Source organism: Salvelinus alpinus, chromosome 12 (assembly GCF_045679555.1).
Source record: "Salvelinus alpinus chromosome 12, SLU_Salpinus.1, whole genome shotgun sequence".
Taxonomy (NCBI): Eukaryota; Metazoa; Chordata; class Actinopteri; order Salmoniformes; family Salmonidae; genus Salvelinus; species Salvelinus alpinus.
The window spans coordinates 6,027,344-6,053,189 of NC_092097.1; the positions used below are offsets into that span (position 1 = coordinate 6,027,344).

Consider the following 25,846-nt stretch of genomic DNA (forward strand, 5'->3'; position numbering starts at 1 on the left):
TAATTAAGCCAAAATTCAAAGAGAGGAAGTACTGTAGGACACGCCCATGTTATTCTGCGGATATGCTCGGCCTTTGTTCTCTCCTAAACCCATGCAGATGTACGGTATGTGTCTATAAGACTGACTGTGTTTGATGATGTATTAAAGTCCCTCTGTGAACTCCCACTGTCCTTCTGCTCTCTATCAATCTTTATCTGCCATGGTTTCTCTCCCTCTGTCTCTTTAGACTCTCTCTCGCGCTCTTTCTCGCTTTCTGCCTTTCGCTCCCTCTCTCTTTCACTCTGTCATTCCTTTTTCTCCCACACCCTGCCCTCCATCTCTCTGGTTGTCCATGTGGCTTACAGGACTAATCATTACAGTGGTGGTAGTGGTGGTTGTACAGAGAGTTCCCGTGGTTCTCTCTCTCTTTCGTCTCTCTATTTCTATTTCTCTCTCGCTGTATAGTTCCCTTCTGCTTTCAAATGAACTCCGTCCACTCCACCACAGAGTACCGCCTGTCTCCTCTCAAGGCTAAGGTGTCTCCAGTACTATTTCAGTTCTCCATCTTCCATTCCATCAACCCTGCTCTCCACCCCCTGTTCTATTACTCTCCCTTGTAACCCTCTCTATCCTCCTCTACCCCCCTTTCAACTCATCATTTAGTTATACCACCCTGTATCTCTATCTCTCTATCCCCTTTTCTATTCCGTATTCCATCCCATTATCCCCCTCTCTCTCTCTTTTTTTTACATCCCCCTTTCTGCATCATAAAACTATCAGTCTTTATCATCCATCGCCAAACCCCTCAGACCCAGGGGGGGAGGACAGGACAGGAAGTCAGCTGAGAGAGAAAGGCACTCAGAGCTTTCTGACTACTTCCAACAAGCTACCTCCTGCTGTTACCTGCTCAAAAAAGGGCAACACTTCCAGAGAGAATTGGGATGTATAGCCTACTAGTCAATGACCAATGCGATGTTCAAGGTCGCCAAGGGTTTACTCGGTTACAGTGCTATTTGAATGTATTACTGATGGAAGGGAAGATAGACAAAGAGGGAGTGTGTGTGTGTGTCTGTTTGTGGGGGCATCTGAAACAGTATAAAGTGGTTTCCTCCTACTCTCCTGCTGTAATGGCTGCCGTACATCACTGCGACAGACCCTCCAGTGGAGCACCCTCGACAAGCTCTACCCAAACCAGTTAACGGTCACAATCTGCACAGGAAATGAAGATGCACGAGGGGGATGTGATTTCTGCTGCCGCCGCTGCCTCCAAGATGCGACTGCGGAGTGATGGGAGAGGAGAAGAGAGAGAGAGCGAGCGTTCAAACACCATCTTTCCCTTCTAAAGAGTTCTCTCTCTCTCTATGTTGTGTTGGTCCAGAGGGATACAGTAATAGTGTTCTCATCCACCCACATCTGTTGTATCTCACCGCAGAGCTGCTCTGTTTCCACAAACTCTTGACAGCTGACTGCATGAAAAGACAAGTCATTCAACTGAAGTCCAATTGAAGTTTACTTCAAAAAGACAACTTTCAAGACTGAAGATTCGAGTACTTTTGAGACCACTGATTTTATTCTTTGACGTTTTTTTTTTATTTCATTGAAGGAACGATTTATTGATCCATCATGAAATAATACACCTACTTACAGTTTTTAAATGTCAAGGTATTTTACATGGTATTTGGTCACATGCACATTGTAAGAAAAAAGAAACACAATATTATCTGTACAAACACTTACAGTAGTCTGTAGGGGGAGGAGCCTGTGAAATAAAAAAGGCACCTGGTATGACATTTGACCCTGGTTCACAGATACCACCAGAGACATGTTACCGCCCACTTTGCCTGTGAAACAGAAATAGAGAGAAACCGAGCTGACAATAGACGCCATCACTCTGTGTGACCTCTATGGTATGCACTTCTGAGCAGCCACTCAAAATATGACACATATCAGCTCGGTCAGTGTTTGATTAGGCCGAGATATCAGAACATATTAGAACTTTCTTACAATGGATCTTTAGTAGACAAAGGTGTTTCCCAGAGCCTTCGTTAGCAACGTGGCTCCTAAAAATCTTTGCACATCTGCAGTACGAGTGATCCAGGCCACTCGTAGAGCTGCCAAAGTGCATCGCCAGACTCTTTATTGCCCTTCCGCGTCACTTTATTCACAGACCATTTCTGCTAAAAAAATATTGAATCAAGATGTTTAGGCAATCTGTCACAGACTGTGACTGCAGATGACTTCGGAATGAATTTGACTGCAAATACAAAAGTGGCCGAAGTATTTGCAATGGTTACTAACAAGTTGAGGATAAAGTGATGCTTCAACTTAAAACCGAGAAACTACAATAAACCATACATAGGTCTACATATACTATTAAAATCATATTGATATACATTTCATGTTCCGTCAATTGAGTTCTATTTTGCGACTAGGATACTGTCTGTAATTTTTTAATCTGTAATTTTGTGCATTATTTTGGGGAGATTTTGCTGTGTCTATAGCCTATTTGCAGACATAATTGGTAATATCTGTCGAGGAGCTGAATCCTTCATCAGTATAGTGGAATAATTATCATGTCGAGGTAAGATTTGAACGGAGAAAGCTGACCCGAGAGCAGTGCTGCTTTTCTTTCGATCCTATCAGTATCGACACGTGGTCTAACAACATACTCTCTACTTGCTCGTTTGGGAAACACATCTTTAAAAAGTTGGTTTGTAAATAACGATGCATCTGGTACCATCATCGTAATGCTTAAGTTACGTCGCAACTGGGAAACGAGGCCCATCTCTGTCAGCGTTTGATTAGGCCATAAACGCTCTGAGCGCACAGCGCAGCAGCCTGGGTAGTAGATATCAAGTGAGGTGAAAGGTTCAGTACGTCGCAGATAGAAATCGAACAAATAGAGCTGACAAAACCAATCCCATACCAGACAGACATTCATATCCGTTCTACATTTAAGTCATTTTAGCAGACGCTAAATACACGTGGATCTGAATCTGAATGCTCTGTAACGTTGACGCCTTTTGAACGCCGCTGGAGCAAGCCTGAGACCGGTTACAGCTTTTCTACAGAGCACGTAGAGGACACGTCAAGGATCTCTGTACCAATTCTATTTCTATGTGCAGTGGGCCTGAAAGCAGAGGCAAGCGGCAGAGACATGGAGCCTACGTGGTGCTGATAGGCCGAGTGGTTCATTTTCTAATTAGGTGAAAGGTTAAGCTCGGGTAGACATACAGACGGTCATATCTGCACACTGGGTAGGAAAGTCAGTCGTCTTTTTGTCGGGGCGTCGGATAACCAGGAAGTCAATAACTGTGCCCAAATCTCCCCTCCGATAGACAGTATTATACACCTGTATACAGGTGATTCAGCCATCAGAGAGGTACCGACGGAGACGAGAGAAGAAGCCTAGGAATCTATAGCGAGTGGACATGGCTGTCAGACATGCTCGGTCAGTAGCAGCACTTCCAACTGGAGAGGAGAGGGCTTCTAATTTGGCTGTGTGGTTAACCCTTTGAGACTAGGAGGTGAGAATTTTGATTGTTCTCATCGGCGTCCTGTTCCGGAATTAAAACAGCACCTTTGTGATGTCATCAATTAGAACGTTCGGTAACACTTTATTTCGGATAGGCCATCTTGTAGATGATCAGTAACATTTCAACCAACTATCTAGTAGCCCTAACCCTTAACCTAACCCAAAATGAACCCTTACCCTTATTCTAAACTTAACCCTAGCAAGCAGTTGCCGGTCAAAAGATTATTTGTTGATGGTATGACCACAGATGGACTACCCGCACTATCCAAATAAAGTGTGACTGAACATTCGGTTGGCATATTAATTCTGCTCATGGTTCTGAGGCGTCCTCCTCTCCTACCATCACTACCGCTAGGATCACGCAGCTCTGTTCTACAGCAAATGCACAAGCAAGGGCACCTTTAAAAGCCCCTTTAAGTACTACAGAGCTTCCTCGAACAGCTACTGCGAAACACACTGAGCGAAGGAGTAGAAAGGCTGATCCCGGAACAGTCAGCAGAGTAGAGCGCCACATAGTTAGCTAGCTATAGGTGATTGGCACAGCTGTGGGTGTTCAACATCCTTCATGCTAAGCCTGGTCCTCCAAGGGCCACGATAGAGGATTTGGAAAATACAATATTAAAAGGGAGTCGACAACAACAAAAAATGCATGATAGTTTGACGTTATTAAAGAAGTCGTAAAAGTCGAGAGAGATTACATAGATATTCCTCTATGACAAAGGAACATCGATTGTACCTTAAACACATTTAAATGGCTTTAAAAACAAGGCGTTATGGGCTACATACAGAGACTATAAAACTGGATCTGTGTCTAGTATAAACTCCCTCTACCTTCAACTCAAACCTAAACCTCGGCTCAGAATAACATGATTGCGTCATCTCATGTCTTACGTTTCTCTTTATCAAACTATTTACATCATGTTAGCAGCATCAACATGTCTTGTAAGAGAGACACCATCGATTCAGTCTTCAAAGACAGCTCTACACAGACAGTATTTGAGATTCTCATTGCAGTAGATTTCATTTGGGATACTTTTCTTTCGCTATATTGGACCACCGATCCCTTCCTCTAACGTAATCCATTTGATCACAGCACAGTACACACGTTTACCAGATAAAGTGCACTCAATAACAACGAGATATATTCACAGGAGAAGAAATGCTGTGAGTTACACATGGCTCAGTCGCTCACTAGGCATCTAAAAGACATTTCCGAACATCAGGGAGGAGTGTGAGAATTTCACAATTTCTTCTGGAATGTTCTATGTTGTGACATCGTCAGCGGGAATTGATTTGAATGTCCCCTTCTAAAAGGCTTAGGAGGGAAGATTCTCTGATCACCGGTGCCTGGAGATAGTGGTTAGCCACATGAGTGAGTGTGTGTGTGTGTGTGTGTATGTGTGTGTGTGTGTGTGCGCGTGCGTGGGAGGGCAAGAAGACAAATATGTTTAACTTAGCAGACAGCAAATCTCAGAGCTGAAGGATGCCAAGCACTGCCAGGCAAGATGGATAACCTAAAAGCATGTGTGTGTGTGTGTGAAGCCAGGCGTCGCCCCCACACTACCCCAATGGCACACACACAGCAGGGAAGGGTTCCTTCTTTAAAACTACTGAACGGAAGAAATAAAGATCTGGTAAATAATGCGTCCCAAATGGCACCCTATTCCCTATATAGTGCACTGCTTTTTGACGAGGGCCCATAGGACTCTGGTCAAATGTAGTGCACCATGTAGGGAATAGGGTGCCAATAGGGACACAGCGCTCTTCTCCTGTCCTGACCTACTTAAATCAGACTTTTGCCCACCATGCAGCATAACTCATCACCACCTGCTAACACAGCAGCCAATTAGCCTGGCTAGCATTACCATCCCTCCCACCACTGTCTCTGTGGCGCAGAACTAGAGCTATATTGGTGTCTGCAGTTACAGTTATCATCAGTTCAGACCTGGCCTCAAACACTATTTGAAATTCCAAATACTCTATCTGTGTTTGATTGAGCTTGCCTGGCATCATGGGCCACGTCTGGCAAATCCAGGCAGGCTAGAACAAATGCTGATGAATATTTGAAAGATTTCAAATAGTATTCAGAACCAGTGGAGGCCGCTGAGGAGAGAGCGGCTCCTCATAATGGCTGGATCGGTACGACTGGAATGGCATCAAACCATGTGTTTGATGTATTTGATACCATTCCACTTATTCCGCTCCAGGCATTACCATAAGCCAGTCGCCCACAATCACAGGGCCACCGACCTCCTGTGATTCAAATCCAGTTTTGCAGAAGTTACAACAGCTAATAAGCTCAGAATGGACTGGCACAGCATACCAGACTCACAGGGTAAGACGAGAGGAGAGGTTGAGATGGTGATTCTCAGGGTGCTTATTGAAGTGTTGAGCGCCTCAGTGAGAGAGAGAGAGGGGGCGAGTCCCAACTGGCACGCTAATCCCTGGTCAAAAGTAGTGCACTTCATAGGAAGTAGGGTGCCATTTGGGACGCAGCCAGTCTCGGGCTGCATAAAGACAGGAGAGATAATGATCTGGAACTTTGGCACCTGTGGAGCTACCGCTGTCTGGTGGGGTTGGTGTGTCTGTGTGAGTGTGAATAATGCTATTATTCCTGCACTCCCACCCTGATAAGACAGCAGTGTGTGTGTGTGTGTGTGTGTGTGTGTATGTTCCTCCAGGACTGGTGTTAGTAGTGATGTTATTATTGCTAGGCTCTCTCAGTGCAGACTCAGCAGCCTGCAGCCAAGGTAGAGGCCACAGAAAACCCATCCATAGAGACGAGGAGACAGGGAATCACAAAGGGCTGAAATGAACTCTCAACAAACTGTCCAGTGGTTTCAACATACATACTGTATGTATACTGAACAACTCACTCTGTCAGCCCCCTTTGCTATAAATGAATTCCAGTTGGTTCATCTCAGCCAGTAGACAGTCAAACACAGACAGCCCTGAAGATAGAAACATCGTCTTTAGTTGGCTCAGAAATGGTGTTCTCCGAGGGTTAGTTCACTTCTGGGAGACCTTGTTTTCATTGAATGAGTAATAAATAGGAGAGTAGATGAATCAGTCAGTAGCTGTGTCTGTGAACATCCCATGGACATTCTGCTTGCTGTCCTCACACAGCCATCATCTGGCACAATAAAGGTTTTTATCTTGTCCAAATCCCATCACACCTCAATTGCACTTACAGTTGGATTGGCAGTAAAAACAAGAAAAAGGTAAAAACTCTCAAGCTTCCCGTTTTGCCTTTCAGTTCAAGACACACTCCTCATAAGGATCTTTCCGGAGGAGACTGAACTTTGCGACGACGCGCCATTCACACTTTGGTCGTCCCGGTTATGGTTGGTAGCCATGACGTCCTGCCGCGTCACACCTGATTGGTTGAGGTGGTTGAAGTGAGAGGGTCAGAGGTTGAAGGCCCTCGGTAAAGATGGCCGCCGATAATGATGTCACAATGACGCTCCGACCGAACGTCACCTCTTCTTCCCCACCTTTGCTGACCAGATCTTCACCGTCATATCACTGGAAAGAGAGAGAGGGAGAGAGAGACAGAGGGATGGCGGGGTAGAGAGATCGAGAGAGACAGAGAAATAGAGTGGGGGTGGGGAGATGAAGGGGGAGAAAAAGAGAGAGGGGACCAGGGGGACACAGAGAATGAGAGCGGGAGAAACATTGAGAGGGAAGGAGAGCAGAAGGAGAAGACCAAGAGAGATAGGGAGAGACCGAGGAATACAAGGGGGGAGGAAAAGAACAAGAGCAAGAGGCGGAGAGAGAGGAGAGAGGGAGAAGAAAAGAGGGACTCAATTGCCAGCATCTTCAAACAGTTCCATTGTGACTCCCACACAGCACCAGAGAGACAAGACATCAAAACCTACAGTTCACAGAAAGATGACACACACACACACACACACACACACACACACACACACACACACACACACACACACACACACACACACACACACACACACACACACACACACACACACACACACACACACACACACACACACACACACACACACACACACACACACACACACAAATGCTACCCCCTACTCCTTCACCAATTACGGAGCACAAAGGAATCAGCTCCAAAATAGACATCAAACATCGTCCTCCTCTGTGGCACACAACCTCCCCTCAAGATAGAGCAAACACCACAACCCTCATCCCTCGGTCTCTGTCCCTCGTTATGTCTTCCTCTATAATTCTCTATTTTTCTCTCCCCTCTCTCAAACACCATATGTCCCCTCCCTCTCCGTCCCTCTGTCCCATCTCCCTCCTATTCATCTCTTCCCGCCCCCCTATCTCTGATCAACAGAGCTCCAATTGAAGTTTGTAAAATACTATAATTGCATTAGGAAGTTAAGAAGAGAATCAACGTATCTTCTCTGCTGTTCTGTTCTCTTTTCCCTGTTAAGAAACTCACAGCTCAGTTGACAATTTACTCTTAATCTCCTCTCCATTCATGACCTGCCGAGCACTACCTCCTAACTGCTGTCATAATACCCAGGATAACACTCCCTCTCCCTCCTCAATCCCTCCTAACATCAGGCTGCTAGCTGGGCTCACTGAAGTGTGTTGCAGAGACACCGTGTTACTGTAGCATTAGTGGGAAAAAGTAGGATGATTGACATGGATGATGTTGGCGAGGAAGGGTGTGTGTGTGTGTGTGTGTGTGTGTGTGTGTGTGTGTGTGTGTGTGTGTGTGTGTGTGTGTGTGTGTGTGTGTGTGTATGCACGCGCTCGTGTGTGTTTGTGTCTGCTTGTGTGTGTGTGCACATGCATCTGTATGTGTGTGTACTGTAGGTAGGACCCAATTAAAATAATAATTATTGTTAGTGTTACGTGCACTCTTACAAATAAAGGTGCAAGTTGGAACCAAATAAGATTATTGAGAGCGATGCCATAGGGGAACCATTTTAGGGTCTATGAAGAACCATAAATTGGGATGGTTCTTTGAAGAACCATATAAAAATCCAAAACCAGAATGGTTCGTCCTTCCAGGCCAGGAAAGTCCTGGTGTAGGGCTATAAGCCTTATTTGCATTTTTCCCAGGTCACCTTTAGAGTATTTACCAGTAACACACATGACTGTGTTTGCTATTGACAGAGACATGGTTGTTGCATTTATACATTTTCAGCCCTATGGACTGCACCAAGTGAGATCCTAAGCGAATACGTGATCATAAAAAAAAAAATATTTAACACAATATCATACGTAGTTCATAAGGCCTTATTTTGAGGGCCTAGTTTTACCCTAATATAGGGGCCTGAAACTCATACACATCACTTTGACCCAAAACCACACCCATCATTTTAACAAATTTCCCAGCATGCTCTATTGCAGGCAGATTTTTAGATCTATGTTTGTGCATGTACATTGAGCGATTACTCTAATGCTACACAAAGATAAATAACATACGATTTTCTAAATTAATTCAAATCAGTTGGTTAGATTTTTTGCACCTGTTACTGAAATGTTTGTTCCAGTTTAAATGCAGGTCAGGGGTAAGCAACTAGATTCGGCCGTGGGCCGATTTTTGTCAGAGTGGATGGTGTAGGGGCCGGAAATTAATTTGAGTACTTATTTAACACTGCAAAATGACCACAACTAAGCCCAAAAAGAGATTAGATTTAAAATATGCCATATAGCATACGCTTTTATCCAAAGCAACTTAGTCGTGCATGCATACATTATACGTATTGGTGGTCCTGAGAATCTATCCCACTATCAGGACCATGCTCTACCAACTGAGCTACAGAGGACCAACTGTTGGATATTAAAAAAAAAAAATAAGTTCATCCCTTGATTACATTGAGACACGATAACATAATGTCGTTGCCGACCCCTGCCTTAGGTAGTTTCCTCATAATGTGACTTGCAGGTAGGCATGAAAAATGTTGGTAACTTCCCTAAAATTCCCAGGTTCTCCAGAAATCCTGGTTGAAGGTTTCCTAGAAACAGAACCAGGAAATCCAAAATCCTTTCAAAGAGGATTTTTGGAAAATCTGTGAATTTTGGTAGAGTCACCGGAATTTTGCAGGCCTGACATGGTATGAGGTATGAACTGGGCTACAATTATGCACTTATAAATAAAAAGGTACAAAGGATGACCTTACAAGGTACCATTATAGTGACAAGTGTTTGTACCCCTTTAGGACAAATCAAAACCTATTTTTCTGAAAGTGCAATACAATGGCCTGAAACTCCTGGTTTACAGGCCAAATCAGGCCTGCAAGTCACATTATACTGGCTTGCAAAGTGATGTGTAATTCCTATTGGAAGTCAGCCAGAGTTAGGATATACAACAGTTAGGCTATTTATTCACCTGCAACCTGCTACCTGCATTCAGAATGAGTGCCTGGGTTAGGAACATTGTAAAGAGACTACCTAAGGCATTTAAACTGGAACAAACATTTCAGTAATGGGTGTAACAAAGTAAGTATTGGATTAGAAATGTATGTTGTTTATCTTTGTGTAGCATGAGATTAATCAATCAAGCAATGTACATGCACAAACATAAATATTCTAAAAAAATACAATGCATTCCGAATGTATTCAGACCCCTTGACTTTTTCCACATTTTGTTACGTTACAGCCCTGTTCTAAAATGGATACAATTGTATTTTCCCATCAATCTACACACAATACCCCATAATGCCAAGCAAAAACTGTTTTTTATATCAAAACTGAAATATCACATTTACATAAGTCTTTACGCAGAAGTTTGTTGAAGCACCTTTGGCAGCGATTACAACCTTGAGTCTTCTTGGGTATGACGCTACAAGCTTGGCACACCTGTATTTGGGGAGTTTCTCCCATTCTTCTCTGCATAACTTCTCATATCCTGTCAGGTTGAATGGGGAGCATCGCTGCACAGCTATTTTCAGGTCTCTCCATAAATGTTCAAGGACATTCAGAGACTTGTCCCGTGTGCTCAGGGTCGTTGTCCTGTTGGAAGGTGAACCTTCACCCTAATATGAGGTCCTGAGCTCTCTGAAGCAGGTTTTCATCAAATATCTCTCTGTACTTTGCTCCGTTCATACTTCCCTCAATCCTGGCTAGTCTCCCAGTCCCTGCCGCTGAAAAACATCCCCACAGCATGATGCTGCAACCACCATGCTCCACCATAGGGATGGCGCCAGGTTTCCTCCAGACGTGACACTTGGCATTCAGGCCAAAGAGTTCAATCTTGGTTTCATCAGACCAGATAATCTTGTTTCTCATGGTCTGAGAGTCTTTAGGTGCCATTTGGAAAACTCCAAGCAGGCTGTCATGTGCCTTTTACTGAGGAGTGGCTTCCGTCTGGCCACTCTACCATAAATGCCTGATTAGTGGAGTGCTGCAGAAATAGTTGTCCTTCTGGAAGGTTCTCCCATCTCCACAGAGGAACTCTAGAGCTCTGTCAGAGTGACCATCGGGTTCTTGGTCACCTCCCTGACCAAAGCCCTTCTCCCCCAATTGCTTAGTTTGGTTGGTCGGCCAGCTCTAGGGGGAGTCTTGGTGGTTCCAAACTTCTTCCATTTAAGAATTATGGAGGCCACTGTGTTCTTGGGAACCTTCAATGCTACATAATTGTTTTGGTACACTTCCACAGATCTGTGCCTCGACACAATCCTGTTTCACAGCTCTACGGACAATTCCATCTACCTCATGGCTTGGTTTTTGCTCTGACATGCACTGTCAGCTGTGGGACGTTATCATATCATATATACAGTGGGGTGATCATTTTGACCCCACGGGGTGAGATCTTGCGTGGAGCCCCAGATCGAGGGAGAGTATCAGTGGTCTTGTATGTCTTCCATTTCCTAATAATTGCTCCCACAGTTGATTTCTTCAAACCAAGCTGCTTACCTATTGCAGATTCAGTCTTCCCAGCCTGGTGCAGGTCTACAATTTTGTTTCTGGTGTCCTTTGACAGCTCTTTGGTCTTGGCCATAGTGGAGTTTGGAGTGTGACTGTTTGAGGTTGTGGACAGGTGTCTTTTATACTGATAACAAGTTCAAACAGGTGCCATTAATACAGGTAACGAGTGGAGGACAGAGGAGCCTCTTAAAGAAGAAGTTACAGGTCTGTGAGAGCCAGAAATCTTGCTTGTTTGTAGGTGACCAAATACTTATTTTCCACCAGAATTTGCAAATAAATTCATAAAAAATCCTACAATGTGATTTTCTGGATTTTTTTCTTCTCATTTTGTCTGTCATAGTTGAAGTGTACCTATGATGAAAATTACAGGCCTCTCTCATCTTTTTAAGTGGGAGAACCTGCACAATTGGTGGCTGACTAAATACTTTTTTGCCCCACTGTATATGCGAGAAGGTATTATATATACAATTATATATACAAGCAAAGTGATCACGCTGTTTTCATGTGGTTTCTTAAACGGAAGCAACCGGAATGAAACGGGGATTAAAACACCTAAATATGTCCAACAGAAATTCACATTTGCAACTGTTGGACTAATGATTACTCCCTAGATCAGCTAGATGCAGGCAAGAGTGTGCAAGGCGGTATTGAATGTGTCACTGTCTGTCACCTTGAGTACTCAAAATTCTCTACGTTGGAAACTTCCATTCATCGGCTAGGTTGTAGCAACCTCATAATGGATACAGGGAAAATATGAGTATCATGTAGTAGCCTGAACCTTTCGATGTTAAATTGAACTGGGTGAATGGAATATGAATGATAGTCATCCAATATGCTGTAATAGAAATAAGGCCATCTTCATGAAAAAAATAAAAATCCTCCCTCATCTTAAACGGCACCGACCGCCACTGGAGAAAGGGCATTAGCGAGATGAAGAGAGGGAGAGGAAGAGAGAGGGAGAAAATAAATAAAAAAGACCAAGAGAAAGAGGGCCCTAGAGAGATGAAGACAGGGGACGGAGAGAAGAAAATAAATCAGAAAGAGAAAGCAACGCGAATGAGTGAAAGTACCAGAGGAGAGCGGAAGCGGGGTTGTGAGTCGGAGTGAAGGCTCATGGGAGGCTTGTGGCACGACCCTTGATAGCCAGAACCCGTCGAGGTAGACAGGGGGTCAGACCTGGGACATAACTCCATAACTTCACCCTGCAGTCACTGTGGCAGGGCAGGATGAGGAGGAGAGGGGAGGAGAAGCAGACAAAATACAGAAGGTGAAAGAGAGAGAGAGAGAGAGAGAGAGAGGTAGGAGAAGGAAGAGAGGGGAAAAGGAGAGGTTAAAGCGGGTTAGTACAAGATGAAGATAAGGTACTAGTTTAGCAAAGTTGTATTCAGATGTATCAGGAAGGGCATTAAGCATGAAAAGTGAAAGGCGTTGGTGAAAAGAGGTAGGTATAGGGAGGACAGAGATCATTGGGCGTGCGAAGCAGATCCATGCAAACCCCTCTCGATCTACAATCCTAGTGATGTAGTACGTGTACTTCACCGCCGTACCATATGGTCCCGTCAGTCTGCTAAAGTTTTCCATGCAATGCTGGGAAGAGGAAAGACACACTGCACATGCCAATGATACGCCTGGTCGCATGCATCGAGCTGAGCTCTACCAAGCAAGTGACTAGTTGTGTACGGCTGAGTGATATCAGAAAGATTTATCCTTGACAAGGACATTGAATGCCTCATGCACCAGTCAATGTTTCTGTGTTGCAGTCAACAACATTCTCTTGTTAGTCATAGCATCTTCTCAGAAAGAATGTACTGTCCTAGAGTAACTTGTTCTAATTGCTTTGCTGCAATAAGGTATATCATTAAATGTGACAAACTCTCTAGCAGGGTGATGCCAAACACCGAGTACTATTAACAGTCATCTAACAATAACCCATGTAATGAAATACATTAGTGAAAGACGCCCCTGATAGTGCAGTTACATCCACCGAAAGCCCCCCAACTACCTTATTTACTTAACCCTTCCAGTGCCGTAACGTCATACCTGGATATGAAGTGAAAAATACATCTCGGAGAAAGGTTATAACAAGTGAGAATATGGTTATAATCACGTTTTAGTCATGTTTTACCTGGAAGCGGTGAAGATGTGCCGTGAGTTGGTGCAGATGGCATTGATGGGGCTCTCATGACCCTTGACCTCTCCTATGGGGGTGAAGTTGTCAACGTTCCACACCTTCAGCATGCCCCCCCGACAGGCACTCAGCAGCATGGGGCGCCCTGGAACATATGCCAGCGCACACACCCAGTCCTTATGGGCGTTGGGGATTTGCTGTGGGGGGGGGGGGGAGGGGGGGGTTCAGTTTAGTTTAAATATACAATTTAACCGACACACAGTCACAGAAGTAGTGTTTGAAGTTCCAACGTTGACTGCGTATCAGTGTACATGATCCTCTACGGCTAAACTGGGCACAGATATCCTTTCCACAGAGGTATACTGTGGGTGTTTGACTAAGATTACCCACCATTCAAGAGGATTTAAAAAGCATTACCGGATACTTACATGAACGCACGCACGCCTACACGGGCACACACCAGACCTGGGTTTAAATACTATTTAGGGTACTTCGATTACTTTCGAAGACAATGTTGGAAGTAAGTATTTTGATTAACACAGGTAGTTGAATATGGGAAAGCATTTGGAAATACACTCAGAAAATATTGTCATGCATTTAAAAAAAATACTCAAATACACAGGCAAGTGTATATTCCAATACAAATATTTAAATAATCCAATGCATTTGAACCTAAGTCTGTTCGGGTCATTGAAATAACGTTTTTCCAATAAAAGTAGTTGATTCGGGAAACATTATTTGAAAATACTGAAATACACCGAAGTTATTTCAATAAACAAACGATCAAAGTAAAGTATTCCCTAACCCTACTCAGTAGCTATCGATATACTTGTCCACCCTGCTCTACAATGTTGACTACTCTCTCATGGCAAATAAAAAAATTGGATGACACAGTACTAACTTGTCCCTCAGAGCTAACACTTTGGCTGCATCATATTCCTTGTATAGTGCACTACTATGGACCCTGGCCCTAGTAGGGTATCGATTTGGGTTGTAGCCCTTTGAGCTGAGCCGGTAAAGACATGGCCTATATTTACAAAAGGCAGCTTTTTACCTCACAGGATTCACTCCTGCCACTATAGGCTGACCACATTGTAGACCGATACCCATTAATCAACCTTCATGCACTGTAGTAGTACGTTCCCTTTTCCCAAATACCGTCAGTATTGCTATCAATGACATTCAATTATCGCTGCCACACGGTGCCGTGACACACGCACAGTCCCCCTCCCTCCCTCCCTCCCTCTACACTCATAGAAAAAAAGGCTATTCTGTGGAAAGGGTTCTACATGGAACCCGAAATGGTTCTACCTAGAACCAAAAAAGGTTCCTTCAAAGGGTTCTCCTATGGGGACGGCGGAAGAACCCTTTTAGGTTCTAGATGGCACCTTTTTTCCCCCCCTAAGAGCGTACCTGTGTGAGTTCTTGGTTCTCCAGGTCCCACTTCTTGATGCCGTTGTCTCGTGACGCGCTGAACAGAACGTCTCCCTGGATGGCCAGACACTCGATGCCGTCATAGTGCGGAGGCTCAAAGTTGTGGGCGGGGCCTAAATTACCCAGCATGCCCTCTGCCACATCAAACACCTGACAGAAAAACAGGACAGCAGACAGAAAACATGGCCAAACAGCAGACAAACATGGTTGCACACTCCCAACAGGAATCCACAACAGGAAGTATGCCAGTTCACACCTCAAGAGAAGGGTAGATAATCAGGATGTAGCCTGCGTAACGGGGTACAATGGAAATGCTTGTGTGTGTGTGTGTGTGTGTGTGTGTGTGTGTGTGTGTGTGTGTGTGTGTGTGTGTGTGTGTGTGTAGCCGTGTGTCCAGTACCTTGACATAGTGGTCCTTGGAGCCAGTGATGACCTGGTCTTTGCCCAGTAGAGACTGACCTACAGTGAGACACATCACTGAGCCTATGTGACCTGTCAGCTTCCCTAATGCCATCATCCTAGAGAAAGGAAGGGCAGAGGGAGAGAGAGAGAGAAGGGAGAGAGAGAGAGAAAGGGGAGGGAGAAAGAGAAAAAGACAGCGAGAGAGAGGAGAGTTTTTTTATTGCTAGAAAACTTTTATTAGGCACAGCTAATGTACGTACATACAAAGCTAAATCAACGGCAAAAGTAAAAATACATTGCTGCATAGCAGTGGTTACAATGCTAAAAACCAGTCCTTCTGTTACCTGTTGAGGTCCCAGGTGCGTACGGTGTTACCAGCAGCAGCGTAGAGGACAGAGCCAGAGGGGTTGAGAGCTATCTGGTTGATCTGGTATTCACCCTGTGCCACCGTGATGGTACGGGTGGTGGTGCCCACACACGCATCCCCCGATACCACCTGGCCTGAAGACCTGGATAGGGAGAGAGAGGGGACAGAGAGAGAGAGAAAGAGAGAGAGAGAGATGTGGGGGTGGGGGGGTAGAGAGCGAGAGAAAAAGAGAGAGATCTTGAGATTGAGTTTTGGTAAACATGTAAACATTGGTTCATTCAGCTTGGCCGTGAACATGTCTGGACTGTTACAGAGTAGCACTGGATGAGGGTGGTTAAGGTGAGCTATGATTGGTGGAAAGACACACAGCGAGCCACTCACGTGAGGGTGCGGACACACTTGGCAGAGTCTCGTATGTCCCAGACCTTGATGTAGGAGGTGGAGACAGAGAACACTAGGCAGGAGGAAGAGCAGTATTTGACTGAGACCACGTTATTGGGGTGCCCTTTCAGCGTGACGATTTCCTGTCCCGTCACCAGGTTCCACATCTTACATGTCCGGTCTGATGAGAAACAAGAGAGAGAGAAGAGACGGGTCAAAAACACGAACATCTAAAACTGGCAGCCCATGAGTCCATGAGGTTAACATGATAGCTTTAACCAATTTATGTTCGTTTCCAAAGACAAAAAGACATGGTCCTAGTTAGAACATTGTTGTTGTACCTTTGGATCCAGTGAAGAGCAGTTCATCGGTAGCATCCACACAGAGGACAGGTTTAGAGTGTCCCTCTGCTATGGCTGAACACTGGAGGGGCGCCGTCCGTCCCCCCTTCACTCCCCCCGTGAGAGTGATCGCACCCCTGAGGGAGACACACACACACCGTCACACACACACACACACACACAGACCACTAACCCCGCACAGATACAGAACATCTCATACACACAAGTACGCAAACACACACTTGATCAAATAGGAAAAGACAGGCTCCACACCTCCATGATGGAACACAGAACACACACAAAGGCGCAACGCACACACTTAGAAACTCCAGCCAGGTCTAAAAGGAGCACAGCTCTATCATGCCCCCTGCTGGAGATAAACAGGTATAACCACTCCCTCCCTCTCTGTACACACCCGTTCCTCTCCATCCCTCTCTTTTGTGGAAGCTCAATTAGGGAGCCTGGTCTAAAACCATCCATCTCCTGGCTGGCAGCGAGAAGAAAAAACTCACCCTCAGAAATAATGAGCCTCACCCTCCCTCTTTCTCTCTATCCCTCTCTCTCTTTAGTCTAGCTCTTTCTCTCCATCCCTCTCTCTCTCTTTAGTCTAGCTCTTTCTCTCTATCCCTCTCTCTCTTTAGTCTAGCTCTGTCTCTCCATCCCGCCCTCTCTCTCTTTAGTCTAGCTCTGTCTCTCCATCCCTCCCTCTCTCTCTTTAGTGTAGCTCTTTCTCTCCATCCCTCTCTCTCTCTTTAGTCTAGCTCTGTCTCTCCATCCCTCCCTCTCTCTCTTTAGTCTAGCTCTGTCTCTCCATCCCTCCCTCTCTCTCTTTAGTCTAGCTCTTTCTCTCCATCCCTCTCTCTCTCTTTAGTCTAGCTCTTTCTCTCCATCCCTCTCTCTCTTTAGTCTAGCTCTTTCTCTCCATCCCTCTCTCTCTTTAGTCTAGCTCTTTCTCTCTATCCCCCTCTCTCTTTAGTCTAGCTCTGTCTCTCCATCCCTCTCTCTCTTTAGTCTAGCTCTTTCTCTCCATCCCTCTCTCTCTTTAGTCTAGCTATTTCTCTCCATCCCTCTCTCTCTTTAGTCTAGCTCTGTCTCTCCATCCCTCTCTCTCTTTAGTCTAGCTCTTTCTCTCCATCCCTCTCTCTCTTTAGTCTAGCTCTTTCTCTCCATCCCTCTCTCTCTCTTTAGTCTAGCTCTTTCTCTCCATCCCTCTCTCTCTTTAGTCTAGCTCTTTCTCTCCATCCCTCTCTCTCTTTAGTCTAGCTCTTTCTCTCCATCCCTCCCTCTCTTTAGTCTAGCTATTTCTCTCCATCCCTCTCTCTCTTTAGTCTAGCTCTTTCTCTCCATCCCTCTCTCTCTTTAGTCTAGCTCTTTCTTGCCATTCCTCCCTCTCTCTCGACCCCTATCCCTCTTTTTCTTTCCTTCATCATCCCGCTCTCTACCTCTGACCCCCCCCCCTCTCTCTATCCCTCCACATCTCCCTCTTTCTCTCCTTCTCTCCCTTTATTCCTTTTTCTCCCTCTTTAATTTCTCGCTGCCAGGACAAGAGTCCCAAAGCACTCGGGGGGGGGGGAGCCGGCCAAGTGAGACACAGGGATGGATGGAAAGAGAGAGAGAGAGGGAACTAGAGAGAGAGAGAGCGACAGGAGTGAGTGGGGATAAAGGGACCAGTGATTAAAGGCAAAACTGGGACAGATCTGTCTCCCTGGACCCCTCAAACACACACACACACACACACACACACACACACACACACACACACACACACACACACACACACACACACACACACACACACACACACACACACACACACACACACACACACACACACACACACACACACACACACACACACACACACACACACACACACGTCCTCTTCCCTTTGTCCCATAGGGCTATATGTTCCACTCCCTATGTATAGTGGTGGCGTGATTTGTGCTGGTAAAGCAGGTGAACAGCATGTCACGGCTGCTAGACCAGCCTAGGCCAATCACAGTGAGGCGAGAAAGAGAAGCCGCATGCATGTCACAGCTATAGTCTCACAAACGCAAATGAATTGAAACACAAAACAAACCCCCCCAAAAATACAAATTCTACAGAAACACAGTGCAGTTCATTTAAATGATGATAGAGAATGGCGGCGGTTCACGGCGCCAAAGAGGAAGCAGAAGTCAACGACAGCCCGGCAACAGCCAACTCAAAAAAACAACAACATCAACTTGTGGCATCTACAGTACATGCAGCATCTCCACCAATCAAGAGTGAGCTAGCTCGTGGTCCTTGCCCTTGCCCCTTTTGAGCCAATCCCAGTTCAGGCGAAGGCAGAGGCTTCTGGGACAGGTCAGTGAGTGAGAGAATGGGGGGGGGGGGGGGACTGTTACATCAGACCCCCTCTCCTTCTCTGTCTGTGGCCTAGATCCATTCCAAATGGACTGTGAGTGGTTGATTGGAACCAGGCCTTTGTCTTGTCACAGAGGAGGGAGGGGGTAAAGTAGGATGGAGGTTAGGTGTGACAGGGCTAATATATCGACCCAATTCCAAATCAAATCTGTTGGTTTGGAACTGGACACTGGGTTTATGGATAAGAGGGAGTGGGCTGTCTTCTGAATGAACCTTATGTCCAGGGAGAGCAGGGGAACTTTCACAAGTTAGCCAACAGGCTCTGAGAGAGTCTTTCTATCTCTATCCCCATTGGTTAGATAGCTGCGTGGACTCTCTACCCAATCAATCAATCAGTGTCTTTTTCTGATCTCTCATCCCAAGGAGAGAACAGAGGACCTGACAATCAAAAGCCTTTCGAAACAGGGGCCTTACGTTAGTTTTCCCATTTCTGCTATCCTGAAATAATATAATGTAATGGAAGGTATTGCAGTGCATGTTATTGCCTGTGTGTTGTGTGGTTCTGAACATTCCAAACCTGGCTTTCCCCATATATAATGAGATAGGAAGGAGATCAGTCTATGATAACGCCATTTATCTACGTAGAAATGTGATGAAAACCAGAGAGGTGTAATACGACTGTCAGTACGATGATTAGAGCTGTGATAAGTGAGATTGATCTATAAATGTATATTTCTTTATCTCTACAATCTCTTACGTACGTTAGATCATCAGAGAGAGAGAGAGAGAGAGAGAGAGAGTTGACGGCGACAACCGGCTAAGTACAGCCTAGAGGGTTTGCAGGCTCGAAATATCCACACACCTCTTTTCCTTCCTTCCTCTCTCCCGTCGTCTACTTGTATTATTGGAGACTTTTACCCTTTACAGACAGACTTTACGAATTGTCGCCTTTAAAATTCAAAATTAAAAAATTGGGCAGTGTGTTTAAGAACCCAATTCAAACAGTCCCATTTTTACCATTCTTCTTTACCACATATATACTTTTTTTTTTACAGGCAGCATATACCGTAGTCTGTCTGTAAAGGGTATTATACACATGTTGTGCGCAGCCGGCAATTTTGATCCTGTTGTTGTGTTCTGTTCACATATATTTGACAATATGACAATATTTTAAGTTGACCATAATTCTGTTACGCAATTTCTGATACATCACATGCATTACTTTTATTTTCTTTCATAATTAAAAATCTGGATTTTGCTTCTACTGCCTTTCATTCCAATTAGACTGGTTCGGGTTTTCTCGCAGACCAACACGCCTGCCATTTTCACCCCATTCTGGAACTTTGAATGTTTATGAGACAGCCCCTCTTGTAATTTAATAGGATCTTTATGCGTCAAAAATGGACTGTCTTGTTTTTTTCACATTCGCAACCGTAAGCCTTTTTAAGCTCGCCGTTCCTTGTAAATAATGACGAATCAAACGTTGGCTACAGTCAAACTCCAGGCTGCTGACGTCGTTTTTGTGTGTAATGTAACGTGTAGAATGTTTAAGATTTAATGCGTGCCAAAGCCGGTAAAATGAGAGGCGATCTTTATACTGAGGGGATTGGCGCGACTTTTAAAACACATTAGCGCTATTATGACTAAAAGTACAGGCTTTGTTGCCGGCAATAGAAAAGTCGGCGTCATTCTGAAGTTGACGGGTTTTCATCCTGGTTTGAAATAGGTAGGTTATTACAGGTTAAAATAGCTGTGCGGCTCAGGGCAGCTGGGTGGTCCCATAACAAATCAAGGGCACTGCAATAACCACTGAACATATCAACTAGAGCACCCCCACAAGGGTTAAATTATTCATCGTTGGTGCAGCGCACTGTTTTAGGGCAATTCCAAGTGTCCGTATGTCATTCTGAACTTTCTGAAAGGGTTATAAAAACAGTGATTGCAATTCCACTTTTACAGTCTGGGGAAAGAGAGTTTAAACAGTAGCTCTACACAGCGGTCAGATCAGATCGTTGTTTTTAGCCATCCATGAGAGTAAATGTCATTCCTGTTAATCTGTTCTGTTGTACAGTTATCACATTTTTAGGTTGAACATTGACATTTATGTAGCTTCAGGCTTACAGAAGTATGAGTTACATAAAACGGCTATTTTGGGATAGATACCACCTTATTATAATATGTAATAAGTCATCTTAATATTCTACAAGAATGTGTAAAACGCAAAAAAAAATGTAAAAGGAACATGGTGAACAGGAATGGCATTTACTCTCACGGGTGGACAATAAGATCTCTGAAAGCCACACCCCTAAAAGCCATGACTCGTGAAAATAACCTAAGGATAACCATTGCAAAAGGCAGGTTAACCTTTATTCTCATGAACTGAGCGATTTCCGCTAGATTGGCCAGCTGCAAAGTTAACATTGGTTATAATTTAAGATTAGGGTTAAGGTGCCCACATGCTTCCCATCCGAAACAGTTTGTACATATATTCTAACATTATTTTGTGGCATTTTGTTCGTTTTGTCCTTCGTAAGGTTTTTTTCCAGCTGTTTTCTGCACCAAACATTTTTCGGGGGCAAGCCGAAGTTCGGAATCCGAAGTCTACGCCACTTCGTCGGCGATGTTCACTGGTTAGATAGTTGTGTGGACTGTCTGAGATTCTTCAATGAAGTGTTTGTCGTCATTCAAACATAGACAACTTATTTTAATGCACATTCTTCACTTGAGAAATACTGCGCCAAACACGTATAAATTGCGCAACTAAGATCTCCGTGTCAAAAAACGTACAAATTCAGACTATTTTGAGCAAGTGTATACTGGCAATGTCGTCTCAATATTGACAAACAGTACTCTTTACACCTTTTTCTTGTTTTTCAAGCAAAGGTCTTTTAAGGGTGTTTGTGAGCACACTTGTTCAATTCGGCTAGGTGCCAGCGCCAGCCTAACCAAAGCATGTGGAAGCCTTTAGGCATTAGGGTTAGCAATGTGGTTAAGGTTTAGGTTTAGGCTTAAAATCTGATTTCATGACTTTGTGACTGTGCCAGCTAGTGACCACTCTGCAGAGCTGCCTCCAGAACAAGATTAATGACCCAAAAAACGCTAACCTACTTCAAAAAGACCCAACTGCTAGGTCAACCCAGCAGGAAGATAAAAAAAATACCCAACTGATGGTTAAATTCACCCATGTTTGGGTAATCCTAACAACACAACATGTTGGGTTAGTCACGGAACCCAACGGGCTGGGTCAAAATAACCCAGTATGTGTGCTATCCAATGTTTACCCAGTGCTGGGTTACCAAAAAACCCAAATTGGGATGTTTTTAACACATCATATTTAAAGATGGTAACAAGGTCTATTTATGTGCCGTCAATGCTTTATAGATGCTATCCTCTCAAAATCATTATCCTCTGTAGCCTTAGCTTGAATGAATGTAACTGCCCTCACCCAAAAGGGTTATCATTTAACCCAAGCTCTCCAGATTAAAAAGGTTCATTCAGATCCCATGAGTAGTGGGGAGGAGCAACACAGAAATAGAACACCACACAGGTGGAAGGGGATTGGAGGAAGGTGGGGGGGGACCGATGAGGTCAAAGCATGCTCCACATCGACTCTGCCCACCCCAGAAAAGGAGGAGTGGCCAGCTGAGTGACTGGCCAAACAGGCAAGAGAAGAGACAGAATGACAGAGACAGACAGATATCTCTACCTGAGCACCTCCGAGAGAGAGGAGTCGCTGTCATCCGACCTGAAGACAGAACAGGAGCACGGTTAGGAGCAGGACAGGAAAGGAAAGGAGGTTAGGAGCAACGTTAACAGAGTTAGGAGCAGGGACAGGAGAGGAGAAGACAGGAGTGAGGTTAGGAGCAGGAGAGGAGAGGAGAGGAGATGAGCAGGAGAGGAGAGGAGAGGAGAGGAGGATAGAAGTTGAGCTCTATGGCTAGAGGAGGAAGGGTTATACAGGTAAGGTTAAGATGCAGGTTAGGGTTAGGCTTGCGGATAGGGGTGGGTAAGGGTATACAGCGATTTGCCACCTAGACTATGGCTAGCCTGAGTGACAGCCTGTTTCAGAATGTGACAAGACAAAGTAGTAGAGATGGCATGGCACTCACACTAGTCCACTAGCCCACGGCGGGGTTAGGATTAGGGTGGGGGAGATGAAAACGTTGCTACAATAGGAGGGATTAGCAGTTTGGGTCTGGATTAAAGAAGGAAGGGATACCTACAGTACAGTAAGGGATAAAACAGAAGTGCAATTAGAGAGGGAGGGGTTACTGGGATAACCAGGAAGTAAAGGAGGAGGGAGGGGCAGGCCAGAGAGAGGGGATTGCGTTATCAGCAGGGAGAAGGCAGTTGATTGGAGGACAGGGTTGTCATTCAGACTGGACGTCACAGGTGAACCCACCACTCTTGGCTGTCTCTGTGGGAAAGATCTGCTCTGGCGTACCGCCTATTCCCGGAGTTGTAAACTAGGGAAAACACTGCAAGCGCTGCAATAAAAGGCAGACTTGCCTAGTTAAATAAAGGTTAAATCAAATTTTAAAAGGGCCCTGGTCAAAAGTAGTGCACTATAAAGGGAATAGGGTGCCATTTGGACGCACAATATAAATATTTTATTGCTCATTTCGCAGGATTGTTACTATGAGAGAGCAGGCTTTGTAATGCCAGTTGGACATTAAGAATGTCTGTAGGGAGCAAAGCTGTTGGAAGGCAACATAACAAAACATTCATAAATTCAGCCATAGTATTTGATTTGTAATACTGTAAGAGGTTTATGGGGTATGGTTATTAGTGGCCAGCATATTGATTCAAGTGCAAATGTGCAACTGTACTCCATAACAAAATCAGGCTGTCTGCAACGTTGGCATCCTTCCATCTCTGAGAAAGGATTTTAAGAAGGTTTGTGTGTTATGGGTTTGAAATCAGACGACTCCTATTCAGATTCAGAACCTCACTTTTCCTGGAGATTTATGTCCAGCTGTTAAACAGACCTGCTTGTTTTTGTAGAAACTACTACACCATATGGATGTTTTGTACCAGACCATACAGATGTCATTGTTTTGTGAGGACAGGGGCAGATCAGGAAAATTGAGGAATATTCCTAATGACGAAGATATCAGTAGTGCAATAAGATACAGTTGAAGTCGGAAGTTTACATACACTTGGAGTCATAAAAACTTGTTTTTCAACCACAATACACATTTCTTGTTAACAAACTATAGTTTTGGGAAGTTGGTTAGGACATCTACTTTGTGCATGACACAAGTAATTTTTCCAACAATTGTTTACAGACAGATTATTTCACTTATAATTCACTGTATCACAATTCCAGTGGGTCAGACGTTTACATACACTAAGTTGACTGTGCCTTTAAACAACTTGGAAAATTCCAGAAAATTATGTCATGGCTTTAGAAGCTTCGGATAGGCTAATTGACATCATTTGAGTCAATTGGAGGTGTACCTGTGGATGTATTTCAAGGCCTACCTTCTAACTCAGTGCCTCTTTGCTTGACTTCGTGGGAATATCAAAAGAAATCAGCCAAGACCTCAGAAAAAAAAATTGTAGACCCCCACAAGTCTGGTTCATCATTGGGAGAAATTTCCAAATGCCTGAAGGTACCACATTCATCTGTACAAACAATAGCATGCAAGTATAAACACCATGGGACCACGCAGTTGTCATACCGCTCAGGAAGGAGACGCGTTCTGTCTCCTAGAGATGAACGTACTTTTATGCGAAAAAGTGAAAATCAATCCCGGAAAAACAGCAAAGGACCTTGTGAAGATGCTGGAGGAAACAGGTACAAAAGCATCTATATCCACAGTAAAACAAGTCCTATACCGACATAACCTGAAAGGCCGCTGAGCAAGGAAGAAGCCACTGCTCCAAAACCGCCATAAAAAAGCCAGACTATGGTTTTTCACATGGGGACAAAGATCATACTTTTTGGAGAAATATCCTCTGGTCTGATGAAACTAAAATAGAACTGTTTGGAGGGAAAAGGGGGAGGCTTGCAAGCCGAAGAACACCATCCCAACCGTGAAGCACGGGGGTGGCAGCATCATGTTGTGGGGGTGCTTTGCTGCAGGAGGGACTGATGCACTTCACAAAATAGATGGCATCATGAGGGAGGAAAATTATGTGGATATATTGAAGCAACATCTCAAGACATCAGTCAGGAAGTTAAAGCTTGGTCGCAAATGGGTCTTCCAAATGGACAATGACCCCAAGCATACTTCCAAAGTTGTGGCAAAATGGCTTAAGGACAACAAAGTCAAGGTATTAGAGTGGCCATCACAAAGCTCTGACCTCAATCCTATAGAAAATGTGTGGGCAGAACTGAAAAAGCGTGTGCGTGCAAGGAGGCCTACAAACCTGACTCAGTTAAACAAGCTCTGTCAGGAAGAATGGGCCAAAATTCACCCAACTTATTGTGGGAAGCTTGTGGAAGGCTCAAGTTAAACAATTTAAAGGCAATGCTACCAAATACTAATTGAGTGTATGTAAACTTCTGACCCACTGGGAATGTGATGAAAGAAATAAAAGCTGAAATAAATCCTTCTTTCAACTATTATTCTGACATTTCACATTCTTAAAATAAAGTGGTGATCCTAACTGACCAAAAACAGGGAATTTTTTCTAGGATTAAATGTCAGGAATTGTGAAAAACTGAGTTGAAATGTATTTGGCTAAGGTGTATGTAAACTTCTGACGTCAAACTTATGTGAAGAGGAAGACTTTGGATAAATTAATAAACATAAGTAAACCCAAAGCAAAGTGAACCCACTCAGTGTGCAAAGAAACGTAATAACATGGATTGATTCGTGTCAAAGCATACCAGATGGATGTAAAACTGTTCCAAAAACATGTCGATGTGAAAACCATGCTCAACATCATACGCCATTGAAAAACAATGACCTGTCACTAAAACTCACGATAAACCCAACGTTCCAGCCCACACCTCATCTTCTACTGTCAAACACTACGGGCCAAATCAGATCAACCTCCCAGTCTCAGCAAACATCAAACCAATTATCTAACAATAACCCATGTAATGT

The 25,846-nt window shown here is 44.3% G+C and overlaps 1 protein-coding gene across 9 annotated transcripts in view; it reads right to left on the minus strand.

Annotated features, from left to right (window-relative positions):
* Nucleotides 1-1,527: 1,527 nt before the first annotated feature.
* The window catches only part of kif21b (kinesin family member 21B), a 112,765-nt gene continuing 88,446 nt past the window's right edge, over nt 1,528-25,846 (minus strand). For 3 of the 9 annotated variants that reach the window (XM_071337086.1, XM_071337090.1, XM_071337085.1), the window contains 9 exons: nt 22,495-22,533; nt 16,443-16,579; nt 16,102-16,282; nt 15,698-15,862; nt 15,352-15,469; nt 14,931-15,101; nt 13,515-13,714; nt 12,460-12,600; nt 1,528-7,039 (listed from right to left, as the gene is read on the minus strand). In XM_071337086.1, coding sequence (XP_071193187.1) covers nt 12,501-12,600; nt 13,515-13,714; nt 14,931-15,101; nt 15,352-15,469; nt 15,698-15,862; nt 16,102-16,282; nt 16,443-16,579; nt 22,495-22,533 — 1,111 coding nt within the window. In that variant the 3' untranslated portion in view covers nt 1,528-7,039; nt 12,460-12,500. Of the gene's footprint in view, nt 7,040-12,459; nt 12,601-13,514; nt 13,715-14,930; nt 15,102-15,351; nt 15,470-15,697; nt 15,863-16,101; nt 16,283-16,442; nt 16,580-22,494; nt 22,534-22,559; nt 23,276-25,846 lie in introns of those variants that run through there. The other 6 variants (XM_071337088.1, XM_071337092.1, XM_071337089.1 and 3 more) reach the window with 5 other exon arrangements.